The 25,092-nt window shown below is 35.3% G+C and overlaps 2 protein-coding genes across 6 annotated transcripts; both read right to left on the reverse strand.

The window, feature by feature from the left end:
* Positions 1 to 587: 587 nt before the first annotated feature.
* Positions 588 to 13,997, reverse strand: LOC130826068 (zinc finger CCCH domain-containing protein 5). Of its 4 annotated transcripts, none has more exons than XM_057691589.1 (10): positions 13,456 to 13,997; positions 10,723 to 10,881; positions 10,516 to 10,650; positions 10,188 to 10,346; positions 8,664 to 8,756; positions 8,130 to 8,246; positions 6,139 to 6,213; positions 5,698 to 5,864; positions 3,041 to 4,573; positions 588 to 1,413 (listed from the first exon to the last, which is right to left on the reverse strand). In XM_057691589.1, the coding sequence occupies exons 1-9, from the start codon at positions 13,867 to 13,869 to the stop codon at positions 3,058 to 3,060; spliced, it is 2,835 nt and encodes a 944-aa protein (XP_057547572.1). In that variant the 5' UTR covers positions 13,870 to 13,997; the 3' UTR covers positions 588 to 1,413; positions 3,041 to 3,057. The 4 variants fall into 4 exon arrangements, with proteins under 4 accessions (XP_057547572.1, XP_057547596.1, XP_057547588.1 ...); XM_057691613.1 differs by having other exon boundaries at positions 3,041 to 4,570; positions 10,516 to 10,638; positions 13,456 to 13,996; XM_057691605.1 differs by having other exon boundaries at positions 590 to 1,413; positions 10,516 to 10,638.
* A 2,688-nt stretch (positions 13,998 to 16,685) lies between these two features.
* Positions 16,686 to 25,056, reverse strand: LOC130826062 (DNA (cytosine-5)-methyltransferase 1A-like). Of its 2 annotated transcripts, none has more exons than XM_057691572.1 (12): positions 24,757 to 25,056; positions 22,068 to 23,691; positions 19,885 to 21,385; positions 19,594 to 19,758; positions 19,255 to 19,438; positions 19,024 to 19,135; positions 18,716 to 18,863; positions 18,443 to 18,640; positions 17,964 to 18,242; positions 17,683 to 17,844; positions 17,202 to 17,420; positions 16,686 to 17,010 (listed from the first exon to the last, which is right to left on the reverse strand). In XM_057691572.1, exons 2-12 carry the CDS (start codon positions 23,687 to 23,689, stop codon positions 16,870 to 16,872), a joined length of 4,731 nt encoding a protein of 1,576 aa, XP_057547555.1. In that variant the 5' UTR covers positions 23,690 to 23,691; positions 24,757 to 25,056; the 3' UTR covers positions 16,686 to 16,869. The 2 variants fall into 2 exon arrangements, with proteins under 2 accessions (XP_057547555.1, XP_057547561.1); XM_057691578.1 differs by lacking the exon at positions 24,757 to 25,056 and adding an exon at positions 23,794 to 24,696.
* Between the last annotated feature and the right edge of the window lie 36 nt (positions 25,057 to 25,092).

Consider the following 25,092-nt stretch of genomic DNA (forward strand, 5'->3'; position numbering starts at 1 on the left):
AAAACTTACAAAAAGGTGTTACTTTTTACATTAAAAAGTATTACTTTTCGGAAAAAACGTGTTATTTTGTACACCCTTCGTCTTTTAATTTCTTCCCATTAAGAATATTCTATTTTGAAGAGAGAAATTTGATTAAGATTTTTAAGACATATATAGATGATAAAATATATCCATGCCAGATCTTGTTATATTCGTCTTGAAGTATACTTTTTTATTATATATTTTTTATAATTTTTTATAATATATATTTAAAGATATTAACACTCAAAGTTTACTTTGAAAATTGTGCACAAAGTAAATGAAAAGAACATTAGAAAACTGAGGGAATATTTTTTTTTTTAATTTTTTTCTGAAAATAACACTTTTTTTTGCTATAAAGTACCAACCTTTTTTTAAAAAAAATAATATTTTTTTTGTCCGAAAGTAACATATTTTCTATAACAAGTAGTACTTTTTATCAGGTCGGTTGGTTCTCATATAAGCTTGGTACTCATTGAAACTTGACCCTATATATATATATATATATATATTTGATTAGCAGTTCTATATGATTTTATAGTATCTTTTGACATTGGCCAATTTGTTACTATCTGTGACCTATAAGAAAGCCCTTCGAAAAAGACTTATTTTCATTCAAATTTTTTAGGTTTTAAATTGATATAAAGATGTAAGTAATGGACAACATATTCAATAAACAATAGTCAAGTGCAAAGGTGTAGAACAAAAGTTCAAAAAAAACAAGAGTATTTCATAGTACCGCAATATCCTATGTACAAAGACCAATAGTGCCGATATCTTACATATCACAAAGGGTAAGTAGGCAAGCAAACTATTGCACGTCCACAAAAAACTCTACCGTGCAAACATTGAAGCAAAGCTTTACCCCTTTGATAACTTAGGAAAGACCACAGTTCACAAAGTTCCCATGAATCCTAAGAACATGCAAATTCATAAAGTACCCACTAGTATCACATGATTCGCTAATCTAATCACGAATAGAAAAAACAAATTATAATCGTTTTGGAGTATTCTTGATTCATTATGAGCAAATGGAGAAACATAAATTAGTTAGCGCATTATGTTACACTATACCTACCTACTCTCGTTAATTTATAGTGCTAAATAAGAGTCTAGGGTGCTCAACTATACCTCAATAACTGTTGAAGTTTTGAGAAAGAGAAGGTATAGGTGAAAGCCAAATATGGCGGCAAAACAAACCAATATCACCTTTCTATTGCATATACTTTTTACAATCTAAGACGGTGATCAGTTGAAGGCCTGCTTCCAGCACAATGTCGTGTATAAAAGCTTCTAATTGATTCTAGCTAGTAGTCGAGTCTGTCTTGCAAGATAAAGCAGCCACTAGCTTTCATTGCCATGTAGAGATAAAGGTTTATCAGATTTAAGTTCATTCTGCGAATTCAGAAAGCGGCATGTCATAAGATCAGAACAGAAGTCAAAGCCATTTAGATAAAAGCTTTATTTGTAGGAATGCTGTAAACAAGGGGGGGTCACTTTGCAAAGAAAAACCACGCTGCATTTCTGAGGCGAAAGTATTTTCTCTACTAGAAAAGTTATTGGAACTATATCTTCTAGACTTACCTCAATGCCAACTGTAAAGGAGCAAGAACCAACATCGAAAAAAAGACCATAAGGGATCGTAAAATGTGTCATGCAACTAAAGCACTCACAAGAGCATGGTCATACAAGTGTTCCAATTCACCCCTCCAATTAATCTTCCAGACTTAACTCAATGATGAAAGGATTCGTTTTACATAAAATGTAAAGGAATTCTCCCTTCCAATTCTCTTCCCTCCATTTCCCTTTCCTCTCCTTTTGGTATCCAAATGAAGGATGTATCATCCCTTTATTTTCCTCCCCTTTTCCCTCAATTTCCTCTCATCCAAACATAGCATAAATCATGTAGGTTTCTTTTATCTCTTTGTAATTACGAGGATAAGGTATTGTACATCTTCCCCCCCACCCCCCTCTTAACTTTGCTTAGAAGGGAGCCATTGTGGCATTGGGATAATCTCCAACATATAAACAAGAAATTGAGTGGAAAACGCAATATACTGATGACAATCTGAAGAATAAATAAATAAATAAATAACCCTCCAACTCTAAGGAACCAAGCTAATTATAATAGAAGACAGCTAAGAACTAGGGGACAAATTGAGTGTTTATGCCTTGATTGCTCAATAGAGTAAAGGTTCTAGTGCTAAATGGCATGATGTACAGTAAAAAGATAAATCAACTGATCAACAGAGTTAAACCATTAACTGAAAGGAGAAATTTCATAGGATCATCAACATCCTACATGTAGAAATTAAAGGAAAAGTAACACTACAAAATGGAAATAAACCAAACTAAATAACAACAGACATAATGAAGTTCAAATATGAGCAACAGCACAGAAAGACCATCATCGAGCAGAAAAAAGCAATGGTCGCAGAAAATCAATTAATCAGACTGAAAGTGGTTTTTAAGTTTGCTCAAACTCAGCAAAAAAAAGAAAAAGAAGGGGATGCCAAATATTAACAGAGAATACAGAGCCCTCAACTCAGATTGAAGCCCTTCAATTTTGATTATAAGAAATTAAAAAGGAGCAAAGTTTCTGTTTGTCAAATATTCCAATATGATTAATTAAAATCTTGACAAAAGTAGGAATATATTCAGATCACCTGAAGGATTAACTTCTACATACTTTACAAATTTCGTAAGTTGACATCCATCGGAGAGAACATGAAATGTGAAAATGCTACGATTTTGCTTTTGATTGAGACAGGTAGTTTATGTGAGCGAAGGAGAAAGTAAGGAGAGGAAGTATATAAATAGAAGTATGAGCTGAGAGAAGTGCATGTTTCTATCTGTATAGAGAGGGGTAAACATAGCGTTGAAGTTTGAACAGTCATGCATAAGCTATGTATCAATTTGTTAATTGTTAGACTGCAAATATGCATAACAAAATCATGACATAGTTGGAACCTGGAGTCCTGGACATAGATTAAATAATTGAATACTAAGAAAAATCACTGACCTCATATTCCATGATAATTAAACCCTTCTCCGCTTTGTTGAAGCAACACTTGTCTCTAACTTATTTGAACCACATTTCTCCACTACACCTTTACCAACTATATTTTCATGAGCATATGTACTTGAACTTTCGATAGGATCCTTGCTATGGGTGACTTGAGTATCTTTGTTCTTTCTGATCTCTTCCAACTTCATCAAAGCAGCTTGACGACATGCCTTTTCAAGCTCAGCCTCTGCTTCACCACAGTCCTGACAGCTAGAGTGCGCTGCACAAGTCTCCATTTCTTCAGATGTGATACACTCTTCGTCTCTTCTGATAGAATCATCTTTTGACAGGCCAGAATGATATAGTCTTCTCTTCTGTCCATGATGTCCCAGTCCCTCATCAATACTTCCCCTATGTCTCTTCATATCTGACTCATTCTTGGCACAATACCTTCTACTCTTCTGGGGCCTGTTCTTAGAACTTATAAGACTATCTCCATCAAATGTGTCATCTGATGACTCTGCATCAATTTTCATCTTCTTTGAGTGTGTTTTACTATGTATATGCCGTATATCCTCATCCTTATCACTCTTTGTGTCAGTGAACCCTGAGTGTCTTTTTCTTTTACTCTTTCTATCATCCTTTTGAGGCTTCTTTTTATCCTTGCCAAGCCTACCTCTACCATCAGTACTATGTTGCCTACTTCCACAACTATCTTGACTGTCCCCATTGTACTTGATTTCTGAAGTGTATGTCTTGTCCTTTGACCTTACAAGTTCTTTTCTGTTCGTGTGTCCCCTCTTCTCGACCCTCACATGGCTACTCTTATCAGAAGCACTACTGGATTCTTCTTCATCAATATTTACCTTTCTCAAGTCTTTCCTACTATGCCTGTACTGACTGTCTTCCTTGCTGTCTGGACTATCACCATAAGAGTCATTGATGGAGGACCCTGCTTCCTCCTTTTTTGGCGAGCAAAGTTCAACTTTACGTCTGTGCAGTTTATCATGATGCTTGTCTGCATAAGAACTATCTCTTTGACCCCAATTTTTTGGTTTGTGTCGATTATGGACTGAATATGCAACGCTTTTATGCCTACTTGAGCTTTTACTAGCACGTTCCACGTATCTGTCACTTGCTCTTCCCTTTGTAGACTCAGGACTGGAAGAAAGGGATTGGACTTTTCTGCTCTTGCTGTCTTGTCTTGTAGATTCTGGTTCCCTTCTTTTTCTCGAACTTCTTTTCTTGCCATGACCATCACTACTCCCATCTGACATATCATCATTACAGGTTTCTCTGTGCTTGACACTACGGTAATCTCGATAGGTACTTTTCCTTCCTTTAATCTCCCCATCAAGCTTGCTGACCTCTCTGCCATCACCTCTGTGCCTCCTGAAGTGCTTTCTTTGATGACCATCATCCTCATCAGAAAAAATTGTTCTACGAGGACTGTCCAACACCTTGGACATGGACCTTGACCTTGACCTTGACCTTGACCTTGACCTTGGCCTCGACCTCGACCTTGACCTCGACCCTGTATGATAGCTGCTACAAAAGTGAAAACATGATTAATTTGCATTGTCACAAAAGAGCTGTAAGGAGTAAGGACATTAAAACCTATACCAGGGGATAAAATACAACCAAAATTAAAAAGGATTCCTCATTCATAGTACCACCTAAGGATTCATCTCAAGCTGGAAAAGAAAACTTCTAGTCAAAAGAACAAAGGTAGAACATATGATTTACTTTTTGACATGTCCTGTTCAGTCATGAATTTAGTTTCGTCCTACTAGTGTAAAAAATATTCAAAAACATGCAAAAAGTTTGCTCAACGTCAAGTCTCGTGAGCTTAGGGCTATTCTCCTTTGCTCTTTATTTTTGTGCTTCAGGGAGAGGTGGTGGGTATTTATAACCTCGGACATAAGTGCACAATAACATGTGTCATGGTTAAAAGAAAATCTTTTGCCATGTGAAAATCATACATTTCACTAATCACTTAAAACATTTCACAGAAGCAACCTCATCCAAATGTGGATTACTCAAGGGTAATCAAAAGAAGGTCAAGAAGTATTGGATTACTAACATGACAAGTACACAACTCATACTATTGGAGATTTATCAGCACTTATCTACCAGGAGGATGCAACACGAGGCTACCTCCAACAAAGATAATAACCAAAAATCAATCGAACTGAAGATCAATATTTTCGAGTTAACCCCATTAAAAACGTTTCTTTAAATTTTATCCTTAATCACAATGTCTGTCAGTCCACATGACCAGGGAAATTAAATGATTATCAGGTCCAGGATAGGTCTCCTCATCAACATATAAGACAGCACATCCATTAGGATATAGGATGTTCTCTTGTACACTGCAACTGAAATCATTCAGCACAATACTTGAAAAAGAGCTAGTTCTTCACCTCATCATTTTACACAAAATTTTCTAATATATCTCTTAAATCCTCAATCCCCTTTTTAAGGAAGCATAATGCCATATAACTTAGTACAAATAATACAATTGCACATTTTTTAAAACAAATAGAAACAATTGTTCATTATTCACACACAAACTAATAAGCCTAGTTCAGGCAAATATATCCTCACTAGGAAACATTGAAAACAACATAATTTTGATATACACATTCATCTTCATGGAATTTCTCACATACCCTGGACTATGTTCATCTGCATATCCATCATTAGTGTATCCAAATAAAGCAGCCATCTTCTTTAGCCAATATCCGGGGGCAGGTTTATCCCAGTCAGCCCATTCATAATCCCCACCAGGATTACGAAAACAATGGATAAAATTGCAAGCAGAACCCCTAGAACAGGTCTGTTCCAGAAAATTCAAATTTATCAAGGAAAAATAGCATAGTTAATTATAAGACATTGAAGACCAGAGTAAATGATGATTAAGGTATTAAATATCGGCCATATCACTGAATTATGACCGCAGTGTAAAGGATCAGGTCTCTGCGACTGGAGACTGGCAACTGCAATATTAGCCCTAAACCGTTATTGCGAGATTGCAATCAGATCCGAAAAGGCATTTGAGATTTAATACCCTGTGATGGAACAAGGTGAAAATTACCAACTTTTAAGCATACCTTGAGCCTTGACTTCATATACTCTCCACAAATAGCAATCCTCCATCTCGTCAAACTAACAAACTCACAGGTTAACTGTTGAGTATAATTTTCAGTTAGTACATTAAATACTTTGCTAAAGAACAGAGCCTCCACTAACACATGGATCTACTGCAAATATCAAACTAATTAATTTGAATATATTTAAAATATGTCAAAACTGCAGCATAATTAAATATTTTACAAGTGTCTTATCCTAATTCTCAACATAAATCTAATCTATGTAAAACATCAGATAGAAACAAGGCAACGCATTTTTCAATCTTCAAATAGTTACTTTGCGCAAGAAATTTCTAAGTTGCAACCCAGTCCCACATGATTTGGTCCTCAGAACCAAATGCATCAAATCCTTGGAGAAATCCAGGGGCAGATGTTTGGCAAAGAAATGCTATCAACTGACAACATCCAAGCTATGTACAATTTACAAAACCATATACCTAAAGATATCAATATGTGTGTTGGTTAAGTTGGTAGGAGTTTTCCCCTTTGACAACATTTACTATGTGCATGTTCTTTTCTTTTTTTAAAAGGGTTTTAAATCAATTTCCCCATTTTACATTATAATTCTTTGGTTCTTCAACCAAAACAGCAAAATTCACTGCCTCACTGGTCACTGCCCACCCAACCATAATTGCACCGCCACATCAGCAGCCAGCAAGCCAACATCAAACGTCACTGCCCACTGCCCGCCACTGCAATTTGCAAAGGTATTATTGTTTGGTTTTTGTTCTTCCTTCCCAAAAAAAACTATTTTTTTTCAATTGTTCTAAATTTGTTTGATTGCTTTGGCTTATGTTATACATTGTTTGTTGATTCTACAGTTGTCTATTAGCTTTTGTTAATTAATTTAGCATTTATTGGCTAGCACTTATCAAAATGAATTAGGGTGTTGGAATTTTAATTGATTAGTCAATTGATTTAGTTTGAATTTGTTGGAATAAAAGTTCAAATAATCAAACAGTTTAGGATAGCAATATCAAGTTCTATTTTTGTTTGATTGCTTTGACTTATGTTAAACATTGTTTGTTGATCCTACAGTTGCTCATTAACCTTTGTTAAACAATTAAGGGTTTTTAATTTGTTAATTTGTTGGAATTTTAGTTAATTAGTTATTTGATTTTGTTCAATTTGTTGGAATAAAAGTTCAAATAAATAATTAAAACTCCATAATTCCAGCTTTCCTTAATGAAATGGATAGGTATTTCAAAAGAGTGGCTTCTTGATCATATTTAGCATCTATTTCATCCGAAAATTCACCTACTCCTCTTGATAACACTCAACTTCAAGATTCACAAGTTCCATTTAATCATACCCCTTTACCTCGAAAGTATTTTTTGAATGACACAATTATAGGCTTGTAGCTTATTTTACATGTACTTTGTTACAAAGCTTCACAAATGATGATATTATGCATCGTTTTCAATATATGAAAACTCAAAGTGGACAATTGTCGTAATTAAAACGTTGATGAATGTAATTTTATTATTTTTATTATCTACATCATTTGATTGCATGTAGGATCCGCCCTTGGAGAATACTCCATTGTTTCTTAATTTATGTGAAAAAGTAGTCTACATTTTTCCTAGTTTTTGCAATTATTCCAGAGAATTGATTGTTTCTATTTTTAAAAACAAAACTTTTGATTCAAAGCAGAACATATCTTACAAAAATCAGAGGTTCGGGGACTGACGCAAAAACTTTCTTCCTTAATAGTTTGATATAGAAGGATAGGTATACTAGGTAGGATATACTTAACCTAACTGCTAGATATGTTGAACATTAACATTGAAAAAATACCATTTTATTCATTCTTATAAAAATTCCAACCAGTCACCTAGGTTCTTCTTTGTGTACAAACATTGGATCTCTAGAACCCGACCCAGATGTCAAGAAAAAGCTATTAACAAAATTATGTTTTTAAGAATAATAAAGGCACAAGGAGACCATCATACCAGTTTCCCAGCAAAGTAACGACCATTGATTGATTGGTAAGCAAGCGTTGCTGATTCCAATGACTTGTAATGCACATATACATTGCCCCGCAAATGGGATGAGCCATTTTTGCACACCTATATAAGGCAAGTACCCATTATTGGCTTATCGCATTTCACTGGGAAAGCAACTATATCTAAGTATTTAAAGGAACAACTGAAACATAAAAGAGTTGGAACTGGTCACTACTAATCTCAAGATACCAAATTCAAGTCCACAACTTACAAATTTACAACCGTATACACAATAATTTATGTTTAACTGAAATTTATACATGATGATGGGAAGGTCAACTGGCATACTACATTAACTATGCCAAAAGTTAACTTATCTCCAAAAATCCCTCCCACAAAAATAATGATGTCAAACAAAACCATGACTTATAAATAGATGGTATCTTCAGAAAATAAAAGATCAGTTCGAATCACCGTGGCCATTTATAAATTAAAGTACTCAAATGGAGAAATAATATAGACTGTAAGCATTCAAAACACCTTGAAGTTCACAATTTCTCCAAACTTCAAAAATTCTGTGTGAACATCCTCGTAGAAGTCTTCAAAACACCGCTCAACCTCCTCGTCCGTATGCTGACAAAGGAACAAAACATACAATAACCATTTCTAAGAACAAATGCGAATGGGGGTAGACACAGAGAGGTAGAGTGATGTACTGTAATTCAATCACTCAAAACACAGTATGGAACAAATAAAAAATAACTCCACAGAAACAAATAATTTCCCCCACCACCCCCCAACCTCCACACCCCTCGAAAAAAAACAGAAAGAAACAAACAGAGCATGAGCTGCGTCAGGTATGACAAGCAAATGAGAACATTTCTAGCGTTTGTCTCAGCTTCAAACGCTCGCATCTTTGTCTGAAAGAATTAGCTTAATCGTATCATAATTACAAGGGCAAAGAAGAATAAACCTGATGTAATTTGGAGAATAAAAGGAGTAATTCAGTTTATTTAAGACATCCACACTCCATACTCCTTTTCACACTCATAAATCTTCTTTCCTATTTCTTTTCTTAATATATGCTCGTTTTTTCTTTTTCTTGGGGGAGAAGGTGGCAGAAGAAGGCTAAAGGAAAGAAACATCCAGTCATCCAGCACAATAAGTGGAAGGGTAAAAAGGAGAACAGGAGATATTGACCAGTAGCTTCTTTAGTTTTAAATTGCAAACCAACCTTCACCAATGCCTAAACCTGAAACCTAAAAAAAATGTACTTTGTGAACAAAAATGCAGACAGTATACGGTAGAATTCATTTTTATGACTCACACTTAAGTAAAAGTCACAAAAATTAGTGGCACAGAACTAAAAGTGCATGCTAAAGATATAAGTTTTTCCTAGTCATTATGATTAAGCATGCATTACCCATAATGCATATTGGACAGCGTTGCCAACTAATAATTCCTTCTCCCTTTATAAAAGGTCAACATAGAAACCTTCAACTTCCTTAAATACACTATTAACGTCCCTCCATTGCAGCATTTGATAGAAAGCAATGGAAAGAAAACCCATCATGGCGGTAATGAGCTCAAGCTTCAGTTGTTCATCTTCAGCACCAACGGTATTTCCCAGTAGACTACTAACTGTTAAGGAAAGTACCACCCATACGAGCGGAAACAGAATCTGATTACATCAAAAATATAGGACAGAATACTTTTGTTTCACAGTCAATGCACATATTCAAAGCATAGAATCCAGACTACAGTAATCACAATAAACTAGCAAAGCAAGATGTAGACTCTCAAATTAACAATATCCAACTCATATAATGCAATTGCGAACTAGGTTGGAGCTACCTCGATAAACAGAGGGCGCCATTGTGAATAATCTTGATATTTTGCTTTCGAGTAAAAATTAACTTTTAAAAAGGTTGTTTCTTGATCAAAAAAGTCAACTTAGCAAACACACTACATAATAACTTAACCAGTAAGATTGAAATCATGCAAAAGCATAACTCAAGGCTAGCATCAGGATACGAGAACCATCCAATAGCTTCAATAACAGACCTCAAGCCCTTCATCTTGTTCCCAAGCAAGGCCAGGCCCGTTGTACATGTTCTTAATCAATATTGTACAAGCTTTATCTGGATAGAAGTGAACTCTGCTACATCGTGCTCCAAAGCGACAAACCCCGGTTTTAAGATGGAAAGGGCAATGTGCTTTATCCTGCCATCAAAACAGCAATTAGATGAAATTTGTTAACCATCCACATGGTCATCAACAGAGATTCGGGGAAGGGAAAGAAAAAAAATTATTCTTCTGTATCGAACAAAAACATTACACCAGGAAAGAACAAACAACATCAAGAGGTAATAAAAAAGGTACTAATGCAAACCTGCTCAGTTCCAAAATTAGGAACTTGTTGTGCAACACTTTCTAGAACCTCTTGAGCGCTCCTATAATCTTCATAAGCTTCAGACTGCGGAGCAAGAGGGTTTGATATAGGCCTTTCACTTTCCTGAAATGTTTCCTTAATCCTTAAACTTCAGAATTAATGCTATTCACAAACACCAAAAACACAAACTTAATTCCCAGAGATTACCTGTTTTTCCTTCTGAACGTCTAGAGATTTCTTTGGCACTCTGATTTTTTTCTTTTTAACAATAATCTCATTTCCTTTCCAAATAATTTCTGCTGGTCCTTCTTCAATATATTCCCAATCATCATCTTCGTTCACCTCTTTGTCGTTCACAGCATTAACCTAAAAACAAACATAAAATAAAGCATACTTAACAAACACACACAAATAACTTATTATCAATTAAACATTACTCAAACTTTACCCAACTAACACAATGATTTCCAAGAAACATGAAAACGGAAGTTGTGATTAAACAAATTAAACACTCATTGAGTATCAAACACGTACAGCTATCACCTTCATCTTGATCCGCTCTTCCATTATTACCAAAACGGAAACCACATTGATAAACAAGCTTCTACTACATATACTATAACTAGTCCACATTTCTGCTAAGTGTATATGATAAAACAATATAAGTAACATCATATATAAGCAAATTACTTTGTTTTTTTTTTTTTTTGAAATAATATGAGCAAATTACTTATCAATCACAATTAACACAACATCACCAACAAAAATCCACAAACATCGATTCAAAAATCCACTAACCAATTTAGTTCAGTCCATATTTCTACCAGAAGTAAATAATACAACTATACAATTAACACCATGTATGAGCAAATTGATAGAATAGATAAAATATGTAAATATTTTTCTTTCTTGTATGTTTCCCTTAATAACCCAAGGTTTAAGTTAACATTGTAAGTATATATACTCTCTCTTTGGTTAGTAAGAACCGACCAAAAACATTTCTAATATGTTATCATGAGGTTAGGTTTTGCATCCTAAAACTCTAATTTTCTTTCTTCTCTCTCATGCCTCTTTCTTCCTTCTCACGCCATTTTCCTGTTCCTCTGCATTATTCTTCATGCTCCCTTCTCATTTTCTTTTATCTTTTCTATTTGCATGATCAGAATTGATTCCTCTGCATCTTTTTTCTCATTTTTTTCTTCTCATTATTCCTCTGCAATTTTTATCTTTTTTTTTCTTCTTCTAATTGCTTTTGATAAGGACAAATTGGATCTTTTCTGTTTGATGTGGATAATTTTTTTGTGGTTTATTTGAAAATTGGTTTGTGATGATTCAAGATTTTGTTGGATATTAGAAGATTTATGAAAGTTGGTAGGGTAATTGTGTTCTTCTTTCCTGATTTGCCTAATAAGATTTCTGCAATTTTGTGTTTGATTTTTGAAATCGAGTTGAAGCAGTCGTGTTTCTGCTAGAAAAGCAAGGGTCTGCAATTGTGTTTTTTTTTTTTTTTTTCGCTGCACTTCATCATTATTTTTCAATTCCTCACTTTGACTCATTCTTCACACTACAATGACTGAATAAACTTAACTCCATCCCGCCACCTTGGTCACCAACATCATGAATTGTATTCCAGTTACTCTTGACTATGATAGTCATCATTACAACACATGGTCCGCCCTCTTCCAACTCCATTGACGTAATTATCTCGTTCTTGAACATATCATCACAGATGACTTCTCTACAACCCCGGTTTTCGAGGACACTTCATGGCAACGTCTTGATGACAGTGTTCGTACATGGATTTACGGTACTATATGAGTTGATCTCATCAAAACAGTAATTGAACCGAAAGATACCACGCTTGATGCTTGAAACTGTCTCTTTAATTCGTTCCATAATAACAAATCGGTGAGAATTCTGAATCTTGAGGGACAATTTATAATCGTCATCCCTCCAACTTTCCCCATGTGAAAGCATATTGTACTGAATTGAAAATTATTGCTGATGATCTCAAGAATTCGGGTGCTGCGGTATCCGACACTCGTATGTCTTTACCGTTGTTACAAGGTTTGATTGAGGATTTTAAGTCTTTTCGCTCTACAGTACAACACATGTCTCCATTACCTGTTTTGAAACCATGAGATCTATGATTGAACTAGAAGAGCAAACAAATGGAAAATCCACTCCCTCCAACAGACTCAGCTTTGGCCACACATGTTTAGAACGTGTCTTAAACTTCTTCCCTATGCATTCTTCCACCGTATCTTCTCAGCAGCAACAATCATGGTTTTAACCTCCCTTGGGAATATTGGGCTCCTCCATTGGGCCTCTCCACCTTGTCCTTATCCTACCAACACCATTCCCTGGCAACTTCAAACCTGTGGGGCTTCATCAGCTTCTTCTTCTGATCAATCCAGCATCTTAGGACCTAGACCAGCACAAAATTTCTATATGGGCCATACCACCTTAACTCCTTCTCATTGTTATGTTCTCATTGATGTTGATCAAGCAATGCACACTCTCTCCATGTATTCTCCTGATTCTCAATATTACATGGATACAAGCGCAACATCACACATGACCAATTCCCAAGGTGAACATACAAAGAAGATAAAGATTTACTATTTTATCCATTCTATCACAAATGACTGATCAATCACCATTAACACACCGTCAACACAATTCACACAAACAATAAACCAGATTTGATTAAAATAGTTGATATTATGCTAAAATAATTCAATTTCAGAGGATCACTCCAATTCTGTTCGGTCTATATTTCTGCAAGCAATATAGAATACAACTACATAGGTAACATCATATATGAGCAAATTATTAATAAATCGTCATTAACACAAGATCACCACAAAAAATCCACTAAATTTCAATTAAAATATTTAAAATCATGCTAAAACAATTCAAGTTCAAAAAATTACTAACCAAATCAGTTCGAGACTCTTCTTCAAGACGTTTTAGCCGCTCTTCTTCTTCCTCCTCTTCTTTCTTCTTCTTCTTAACCTCTAAGTCTAGAAGAAACTGCCGCTCTCGTTCCTCAAACTCTAAACGATCTCTCTCCATTCTCTCAGCTTCTTCTTGCTCAAATCGCAGCAACTTCATCTGCTCCTCAGGATTATTCAATCGAGCTTCTTCTTCTTCTTTTTCCTTCAATGCAATCTCTCTTCTGATTTGCTTCCTTTTCATCTTCTTCAACGCTTTTCTCTTATCCTTTCGGCTCATTGATGATGATGAGTTGCCATTGTTGTTGGAGCTGCTTGTTGTCATTGTTGTAAGCGTGTTTTCTTTGAGTTCTCTCTCCTCCTGCTGACGGTGTTGATTGTCTACCGCCTCCGCCATTGTACAAATTGAGAAGGGCGGAGCGAGGTACCTAGGGCTTGTTTGTATAATTGGAATTGTTGATATGGAAGGGGTAAATTTTATTTTATTTTTTTTAATAATGAGAGGAGATTGTATTGTTAACACTTAGCAATATGATTTTTCTCAATCCTAAAACTCATCTTTTAGCCTATTTTTATAAACAATAATCTTTTGTAAAAGTTTATTCTCTACCCCCATATTTTATTTTTCTTTATTTATCTATTATTTATAATTATTTTCTCAAATATACTATATTTTTATCGAAAAAAAAAATTTTTTTTTGTCAAAATTAAGCTATTTTTTATTAAAGGCGCATTTAAAGTAAAATTTAATTATTTCTGTTAAAGTCAAATTTTTTAGTTGGGTTTATAATTTAGAAAAAAATAGAAAATAGCAAAGAAAATAAGAATTTTTAAAAATGTGTCAAAAATATGAAAACTAATCTTACTTTATATTTCTCGAAAAATATGACCATTGGTCTTTTAAAAATTTATTTAATTCAAAATAGTCATTTAAATAATAAGTGACCTTTTTGGATGATCTTTTGGAGACTTGCCCTCTTTTAGGTCATTGTTAATAAGCAAAAGGTGATTTATATGATTATGCAAGGGGTGTTCAAAACTGGATACTGGGTCGACACGGATTCGGAAATCCGGATATCCGATTTTTCGAATATCTAAAATGTGATCTGGTTCCAACCCTAATCAAACCGGGTCGACACGGATTCGAAAATCCGAATATCCGATTTTTCGGATACCTAAAAATGTTATTCGGTTCCAACCCTAATTAAACGGGTATCCGAATTTTGGATATCTAGTTTAAACCGGGTCGGATCCGGATACCCTGTTTTATTATAATGTTTATTTATTTATTTTTTTGTCTTTTTTTCGTTTAACCATGCGTTTTTTATCTCTATTTTTATTTATAATATTTTTTATATAAAATTCAAATACTAACTCTTTAAAAATATTTATCTTAATTAGTCATAAAAGACAAATTAAGAAAATTAAAAAATAATATTACTACACATTGGTTTAACTAAGAACAATCATAAAAAAAATTTGTAGGAGAAAAATTATATTAAAATTCAACTCACGGTTAGCTTTATAGATACCATCATTATTTTATTTACGAAAAAAATATAAATAAATAAATAAATAAATAAATAAAATCGGATACTAAATATCCAATTTCCAAAAAAATGCGAGCCGAATCTGAATTCGGTATCCGATTCGAATTATCCGATTTTGGAAATCGGATACCAGGGATATTTCACATTTTTTTCACACCCCTAGTTATACGCATGATTATATGAACATTAAAAAGTCATTGTGAACTGCTCTTATTGCACACTAAAATAAACACTACTATTAAATATGAAGCTATTTTTCTATAAAAATTACGCTAAATTTGTAATATCATTTTCACTACTTTAACATATCAAATATCAAATAGAATTTTACTCCTATTCACGGAGAAAGTAATTCACATCAAATGTATAGTTGTTTGGAAGTTTCTTTCCTTATCAAATTTAGAAAATAAGTTTTTCTCGTTTTATTCTAAACATAAAATTATAATTAACACAAAAATTTAGAGTTATTATTAAATCCCTACACTTTGTAGAAGATTTTATAATTCTTATGCGTACTAAAATATTCTCAACCAACTAATTGTTAACATAAGCAATTATCAAAAAATTAAAATTTTAGGAAAATTAAAAGGCAACCAAACAACCTCAAAATCTCAATTATAGATATGTGCTTCCTTAATGATAATGTAGATTGATCAAAAGGATTTGATACTCTTTCTTTTAATTCTCATTCTCTTAACCCTAACATCTTATGTTATATACCCCATAAATAATGCTAATAATAAATTTTTTCATAATAATACCAAAAAAAAAATTAATTCCTAAAATATCCTTTTCATAAATTCATGTTTGGAGACAACAACAAAGTTAAGAAAATTGATGATAACATTATCATTTTTAATGATATCGTTAAGACTATTATAATGTCGTCGTTTCTTATAAATAAAACAACTAGCAGTATTAGCTATTTACCGATCATTTTTAATAGTAATTAAAAAAATTTGGTTGAAATAATAAAAACCCAATATAAACATTAGTGGAAAATGTAGATAAACAACCCTAGGTAATATGGGTTTCATGCATCATGAAATTATTTACTCCCCTTTACTTTCAAGAAAACATCAAATTGTTATCTCCACACAAATGGAAGGTTCTTCAAACCATTGCTTAGCCGCTCTATATGGGTTTCAACCTTAGATTTGATTTCATCTTTAAGGAGTCACTATTGTGAAAGAATATCCTTCAATAAGACTACTAAGTCCTTATTCTCATAAAATATATATTAGACGAGCTATTTAACTCATATACCTTTCCTAAAATCTCGTTAATTAGAGTAACACTGCGTCGATGTAATCTAAAGACGGAGTGTAATGTGCAATTAGAAGATTGCTAAAAAAAACCCTATGGCTCAAGAAGAAAGACCGAAAATCAGCACATTATTACTTATATACTTCCTCCGTTTCATACAACATTGATAAAAATGACAATATTTATTTATCACTTTTAATTTGTGATTAGTTTTTAATCTATAGGTTAAAATATAGTCAAGTGAGATCTTGTTTGATTCGTCTCATTGCAAAGATTATAAATATTAAATTTTTATAATTTTTTATTATATATAATTAGAGATATTAAAAATTGAATTATTGCATTGGACTGCGTGAAAAAGCAAATAAATTAAAACGGAAGAAGTAACAGGGAAAAAGCAGAGCTTACGAAAGATGGTTGCATATTTGCATTGCAATTAATCGAAATCAACACATGGAACCCAAAAAAGGGAGCATGGTAAAATGTATAGCCTCTTGTCTATATTTAACAATTACCCGAAACTATTCACAATTCAAAGAGAGTCTGCTAGAACCAGCAATGGGTTAAAACCGACATGATAATTATGACGCACATTGTTTCTTCTCGACAGCCTCTTTGAGCTTCCTACCCAATGCAAATGCCAATGGTGGCGGAACTGCATTGCCAATTTGCCTGTGCCTGTGTTGAATGTTACCCGCAAATTTGTAGTTATCCGGGAAACCCTGCAACCATAAATCATACGTATTATTATTAATTATGACTTTTTATTCACCGAAAAATTGATTAAGATAGCATTTTCTTATGTTATCAGCAACGGTGTAAATGAGACCTTGAGCCCAAACTTGACAAGTCGTGAAAACGAAAAATCAGAACAAAGAACAAAAGGTGCTGAATTTTAGGGGAAGAGACTTACTTGAGATCGAGCGCATTCACGAACTGTGACTATCCTATCTTGATCGGGATGAAAGCACATCCCAACCTTGCCCATAGGTTGGGGGTCGGTAATAGAGGTTGGGAAGTTTCCTTCCCAATCCAACCTTCCAAACAGACCCTTCCACTGGTTGTGCCTTTCTGCAGTGTTTGGCAGGCACCAAGGAACCAAATCCACCAGCTGTCCGGTGGACAGCTTAACCTGCAAAAGCCATCCGAAACAAACACCATATGACATAGTTATTAGTTTATGAAGACCGATAATCGAAACATTTTTTTGTTTTAATTACAGGGTAGGCTGAGGAAAGGAGGAAAGCTAGGTGAGAATCGAACCCAAGACATTTCTTGAAAAGTGATACTTGCACTCCAACTGAGACAAGACCCGATTTAAGGTGCAATGGAAACTTAAAATGTCGTGTTTGCGACTTTTTAGCAATCAGCTCAGTATAAAATAATTTTCATACCTTCTCATCTGGCAGGTCTCTCCAATCAGCACCTGGGCGTTTCGGAATTTTTTGACAGCGAATCAAATTTAATTCATTCATTTCTTTTGATATATGATCAGTTAAGGTCACCATATCCCTTCTGATCATCTTCTGGAACCAAGAAATAGGCTCGGACTTGTACTGTGAAATGAAAAGACAAAATTTTGATGAAATTGGTCAAACTTTTGAAAAAAAAGGCAATTCATAAAGGATAATAAGGCAGGAAGTACAGAACCATGAAGTAAGACATTTCATCTCACCTCCATAGTGGCTAAAGAAGCCCCATTTTCTACAGCAGGAAGATCACCAATAGTATCTCTGACTGTAATTGAACGGAAAGGGGCTCCGGTTGCTGTACTTCGCACTGCAGCGTACTGAGTATTGCCGTCCAGATTGATTTTAAGCTCAGAACCCGCAAAAACATGCATTGGCTCAGGCCAATCAGGCAGTATTTCTTCAGGAGACGCCGCCCAGATAAATGCACGTTTACGTGATTGTGAAACACCACAAGCTCCAGCTTCAAGAATTCCAAATCGTACCTGACAAATGATTTGACAATAGTTTCAGGAAGTTGCACGTAAGAATCATGCGAACCATAATATGATTTTTGCTGAAAGATTCTATGTTAGCAAACTGATCTCTGCTGATTACTGAATATGAATTTAAATTGAAACAAACAGGGCCTAAATGAGACCTAAGCAGATTCTCAGGAAGCCAAAAATGACAGTAAAGCCGCTACCTGATAACCCATCTCAAGAAGGGATGCCAATGTTAAGCGAAACGTCTGGCATTTGTTGAATGACACGAAATTTCTCACGTTTTCCAAAAGAAAATATTTAGGCCGAAAATAATCAGCAAATGACAGAAAAGCCAGGATCATTTCACATTGAACCTTACTCCAAGCACTTTTGTTAAACCGGTTCATTCCTGAAAATCCCTGCAACATAAGCAAGTTCAAATTATTACTCACTTTTAAAACTCAAACAATGTCGGGAAAAAGGTTTGCATATACCTGACATGGTGGTCCCCCATTAATGAAATCCACTTGACCAGGTCTAGGTAAATCACTGATAGCTTTATCATCAAGCTTCTTCGCCTCTTCTAGAGCGTCAGAGGTTGATATACAATCATCTTCATCTCCACAAGCAGACATAATTGCGCTGTTCAAGGTGTCCAATGAGTACAGATAAATATAATGCCACAATCCACAATCCCAAATTTTTTAGATAAATTTTCCATTTGCATATTTTGGTATAGAAACAACGCTACGCAGAAGCAAAAAGCGTAAAATTCGATCAGCGTTTTAGAACGTGTGCACACCTGAGGATCACATTGCAGTTGTTTATAAACACTGAAGCTCCTGGGTGATTAAGCTTAAACGCTTCACCAGCAGGTTCTTCGTATTCGATTGCCCATTTGGTCTGTGACACACCTGCCGACAATTGCCAATAGAAATAATTACATAAAACACACAACGGCGAAACAACAATGAGCGAAAAGTGTGCCCTCGAGCAAGTTTTAGTGCGGATAGCAATCGAGTATTCAAGTTACCTGATTGCTCCAAACCTTCAGAGAGTCCACCACAGCCAGCAAAAATATCAAGAGTGGCCAACTGAGTCTTTGGAGTATCATCTTCTGACTTGATTAGTTCATCATCCTCAATTTGTTTACCTTTTCCCTTCTTTCTAGACAATGACTCATCGTCCGTTGAGCCAAGCTTGACATTTCCAGGCAGCTGCAACGATATATCATACATGTAACAGAAAGTTAGGACTTAAGAAGGTGCAAATTACCCAGCCTTTTGAAACTACTGATTTATAATTATAATTTGATGTATATATTGACCAAGACGGTGCCAAAATAATCTAGCCAATGTGTAAAAGGAGACACCTGTTTGGTAGCTCCACTATCCGGGTCATAAAGATGTTCGCAAAAGAAGACATGCTCGTAAAAAGCAGGGTAATTTGAAGATGGCATATCATGTTTTCTTCTCACTTGACACTTCCCCTGGACAACAGCTACACTCAACAATTGAGTTTGCTCACTGAAGTAAACCTGAAAATTAAGAGTTGATGACTTATTGCAAAGAATTTCGGAATCAATGAAAAATGCCATGGAGCATAAAAGAAAATACAATTTGGCAAGTGAAGACGAATCAATTCATGACATGCTTATGCGTACCTCACGAACATCAGATCGATATGCTTTTTCTGCTGAAATGTCTTCGGGTCTAAAAAATCTCCGTGCTTTAATTTTTATGGACTCGGGATCGGATTTTCGAGAAGACTTGGCCGGCTCAATTCCCAAGAGCTGACAAATAACAAAGGGTTTTAGACCCACATTCCTACTACTCTTGAATGTTTCACTCTCTTTCTCGTCTTCAGCAAAATACCGTGGGCCAACATAGAAAAAATCCCCAATATTGTACTCAACTCCTTCATAACTAAAGCAAGTTTTTGATGGATTAACCTTTAATGACTTGTGTTCCTTCTCAGTTAGTCTGGTTTCGCAAGCATGACAAATACCATTTCCATCTCCCATTGAATTGTGAGGAAGACAAAAGAATGCTCCTTTATCAGGCTGATAGAAGCTTTTGCAGTAATATTCTAATGGTAACCCTTTACTTTTTTTCTCCGCATTTGATCGATCAATCTTATCCTTTACAGCATTAGCTTTCCGATGTTGATATCCCCATTCCACCCGGAAGAATTCAACATGTACACTACGTTGAATACCCCCCAATTCAAAGTCCATACAGTTTTCGGTCAAGAATACCTCACTCTCATTGGCAGCATTACCAAGAACTGTTTGAGATCCTCTCAGCAACAGCCGTCCATGAACCATTTTTTTACCACCTGATTTCTCATACAAATACTCCACAAAATAGATAGGCGGCAGTTCTTCTGACTCGTCCGTTTCAACAAGGACACAGCCTCCAACAGCAATTGATTCTCCAAAAACATTAGCCTGTTTGTATAAGGACTCACTGGAACCAGCTTTCTGAATAACCTCTCCTTCCCATTTAACGTCCTGAGATGAGCTGAGCTTTCTCTTTTCACTTGTCCGACATTTTTTGTTAGATTTCTCAACCGAGACTTTCTCTTCTTGCTCCTCTTCAACGTCTTCTTCCTGCTCTTCCTCCTCTTCCAGAATCTCCTCCTCTTTGATTTCCGCAACAACCTCTTCTTTCAACTCCTCTGGTGCATACTTTGAATAAAACTCACCCCATATTCTGTTGATCAATCTAGTGGTTGTGGCGGGCATCAGTTTCCTTTTAGCGATAGGAACCAGTTTAGCCACTGGATTCAAGTTTGCGCCTCTCCTTGTCACAGCCTTTTTCTTGACTATCCATTTTGTGTGATGCCTTGTCAACATTTTATCATAAAGCCCACTAACAAAAGGACTGTTCCGAATGCTATTATCAGGATATTCCGCAAACTGTTGGAGTAGTATCTGGCCATGGACCACCACATACTTTTCTACCATAGCTGGATTTGATGATATAAAAGCAGGGTGGGTTTTGTCGAATTCTGCCACTCTTTTGATGATTTCGGAAAAGGACAGACGTGCAACACGACTCTGCTCCTTTAATAGTGTAATGATGCCAGTTGCGAGCCTTGCTGTTTTTATAACTGTTTCATACCATGGAGCATATTGCTTCGATGGTTTGCCGAGCCTATACCTGTAGAGAAAAGTTAATAAAATATATAACCACAATCAGTGGCGAATTTAGAAAATTTGTTAAGTGGGGTAAAGATACAATTGTTAGAAAATAATTAGTTAATTTGCATCTTTTATTAGTAAATTTGGTTGTCAAATTTAATAAGCAAAAATCTAATTTTTTTAAATTCAAGTGGAGTCAAATAACCTCTTTGTTCACTACGTGGCTCCGCCAATGACCACAATGATAACTAACAAGAGAACATAAAACTAAGAAAAAGTGTTTGCAAAGACAATAGGAATATGCTATCTAATTGTCAAACCATATCAAATACAATACTTCCAAATAAATGCAACATTAATAAACCCTCAAGTAAATCAAGTAAACTTGATTTTAAAGGGAAAACGAGTTTAAAAGGAAAAGAGATCCACATAAAGGCTTTAGATCATACACAGGGAATCACAATAAGCTGAAATTAGGATTCAAAAACGTTAAACTTCAAGTAATGATGGCGTAAATTAAGTCGAATATGCCATCCTTATCGTAAATTTTGGCCCGAAAAAATTATCAGTCTTACCCCAATTAGACCCCTCCGACAAAAAACATGTTAAAAAAACGGCATCCATCGTCAGTTTTTACGATAACGTTAAATCTAAGCAATCAGAATATGAGCTAAATCTTAAAAAGTTAAGTTTGTATATACCAGGCCATGTCGGTTCTGATAGATATGAAGGCCATGGAAGCTCCGATTTCGATCATCCATTCCTTTATTGCACTCAAATAAACAGGGATTCCACCCACATCCTGTGCCTCAGAAGAAGCTGATGAAGATTGAATATCAGCATCGAGACAAAATCCACTTCCGTCATCATCGGTAACAATCCCAGACCCGAAAATAGCAACATCAATGTCATCACAAGGTTTCATAGGAAGAAGTTCCAAAGAGACCAATCGTGAATCGGAGTTATAAAGTGACCAATTATGAAGCATGCTTCTCGGCAGCAGATCTGGATCAGTGACATCCATGTCATTATCAAAGATAATATACTCGTCAGTCTCTTCACTGTTGGGTTTGTAGTATGCAGGGAGGGGATAGTCGATGGCAATTTCATCTTCATTAATCTTGACATAGTACTTATTTGCAACTTGGCGTCTTCCTTTCCTCTGATTCATAGACCGCCATTCTTCTTCTTCCTGTAACAATCTAGCCAATTTGGCATCCTCATCCTCTTCTGCGGCAAGCATAGATGAATCCGAGTTGTTTTTCTTTTCGACATCCCCGATTTTAAGACTCCCACCAGTAGCCAGATTCATGGGAGCGGCAGTGTCTTGCGCATATGCAACATTCTTTTTACACTCATCACGGAGGGACACGAGCACAGGGAGATCAGAAAATTTCTGGTCTTTCTTGTTGGATGTAATGTCCAATCCAATTAACTGATTGTAGATGAACTCACCCCGTGAAATGATGAACTCTTTGATTGATGCACCAGGAGGGAAATTTTTACTTCCACTCATAGATCGAACTAGTAAAGCGATCAATTCATCAAGAGCTATGTCAGGGTTACCCCCCGAAGACCTTGACAATTTCTTGTAGACTTCAGTGCACGCACGTGCCTTCTCATAGAAAAGTCCATATATTTTCTTGTACGAAGCAGCGGGCTTCCAACAATCGTAATCACCTATATCGGTGGATATCCAAATAGTTGGTTCACCATCTTCATAGCCCGATATATCCCATGTCTCAATCCGACCAAAGCCCTCGCATCTTACTCCCTTGTCTTTGCTTGGATCACCACTAGGCTCTAGCGGCAAAATTACACCCGTAATAAACAAATCAGTAACTTCAAGAATCTCCACTGGTTGTGCTTTTCCATCCTCATCATGAAAAATAAAATCAATGAGGCGTCGATTGGGTCTAGGATCATCATGGCCTGTAGTTAAGCCAATCGCAGCTATCTCACTTTCAACAGTGGGCACCCTTTTTGCATCCACAAGGTGATCTTTTTCCGATAGAGGGACATTCTTTTCCTTAAAGTCCAAACATGCTGCAGCTCGCTTGGGCATTCTCCGAGAACCCAAAGCATTTTCCCCATTGGCCTCGTTTCTATCTCTCTTTTTCTTCTTTCCTTTCAAGGTTTCAGTATTAGGTCCATTTGCTTCGGCGTTACTAGAAGGCACTACTTCCGCACAAGCATTTTCCCCATTGGCCTCATTTCTATCTCTCTTTTTCTTCTTTCCTTTCAAAGTTTCAGTACCAGGTCCATTTGCTTCGGCGTTATTAGAAGCCACTACTTCCACACTAGCATTCTTTTTTGTCCCCATTCCTGAAGATACCAGAAAATCAAAACCGATACACATCAATTAAGGAAAAAGCACTCAAAAGGCAAGTAATGAATTCAATGTTAAGACATGATTAAAAACAATACTTTTCACTTCTATAACAATTTACAATTCCCCCATTGCACATGAAAAGTGAGTTGGGAAAACCTTCCTCGAAAGTGGGCCCTTTCTTCATACTAATGCATAATCCAGGTGGCTGATGCTCTACTTCTTAGTGTTTGTATATGTCTTTGTTTGGTGCAATGGAAAAATTTTTCATTCTTCTAAAAACAGACAATTTACAATTCGCAATTACCTAATTATTAGGTATTAACTCCGCTCATTTTGCATTCACTTCTAAGAACAATCAATTCACTCCAACTTTCTCTAAACATCTAGCTTGAAAGTCAGGGTGATTCGAGCAGAAAACCCGACCAGTCATGTGAGTTCATTTTGCAAAGCAGGCTAATTCAGACATTCTACAAGATACTATAAAAAGAAAAACCAATTTAAGGAATAACATATACATATATATAGACCACCATTACCTCATTAACAACCCTCAATACCACAAAGGTACAATAAATTTTTGAAAAAACAAATCAAACCCAGAAATCACTATATCAAAAAATATACACAACAAACCCTTTATTCAGAAAACAACCCAAATCAAGTAAACAAAAGGAATCAAATCCAAAACTCAAAATTCAACAATCATAAAAGTTCAACAATAACAATTAATTTTAGGGTCTCACGACAAGGGCAAAACATCAAAATAAAAATCTTTGATTTTCTCATACTAAAGGAACAAATTACTTGGAAAAACAAATCAAACTCACAAATCACAACATCAAATAATCTACAAAACATCTACAAAACACACCCTTTGTTCGTAAAACAATCAAAATCTAGTAAACGAAAGGGATCAAACCCAAAACTCAAAATTCAACATTCATGCAAATTTTAAAAATAAAAATTAATTTGAGGGTATTTGAAAAAGATATAAAAAAGAAGTCGTGTTATAACTTAACAGACGGAATACCCAACAACTTCAACAGTGAAAAACTCACAGACTGTTATGTAGGCGGGTCTTGAGAATGACGGTGGCTATTGCGACAGCAATCGGCTTTGTGGGTAGTTTTGTTAGGGCAAGGACTGAGGAACAAATGGGGAGATTTATATGAAATGCATCCCTAAAATTTCAACTTCCCGCCATTTTAAGTAGATATACTTTGTGAGGGAAGCAAATATCGGAAATGGAGGGAAATTTGGCTTGTTTCAGAATTTAGGGCTTACTCCTAAAATTACTGCCTTTTTGGTGAGTTTATCTTACCATTAGAGCTAAGAGAAGTTAATCAGAGAATGGAGATCAAAAGGGTTTATTTTGCTATTCTTTTAACACCCAA

This window comes from Amaranthus tricolor, chromosome 1 (genome assembly GCF_026212465.1).
Source record: "Amaranthus tricolor cultivar Red isolate AtriRed21 chromosome 1, ASM2621246v1, whole genome shotgun sequence".
In the NCBI taxonomy this organism is placed as follows: domain Eukaryota; kingdom Viridiplantae; phylum Streptophyta; class Magnoliopsida; order Caryophyllales; family Amaranthaceae; genus Amaranthus; species Amaranthus tricolor.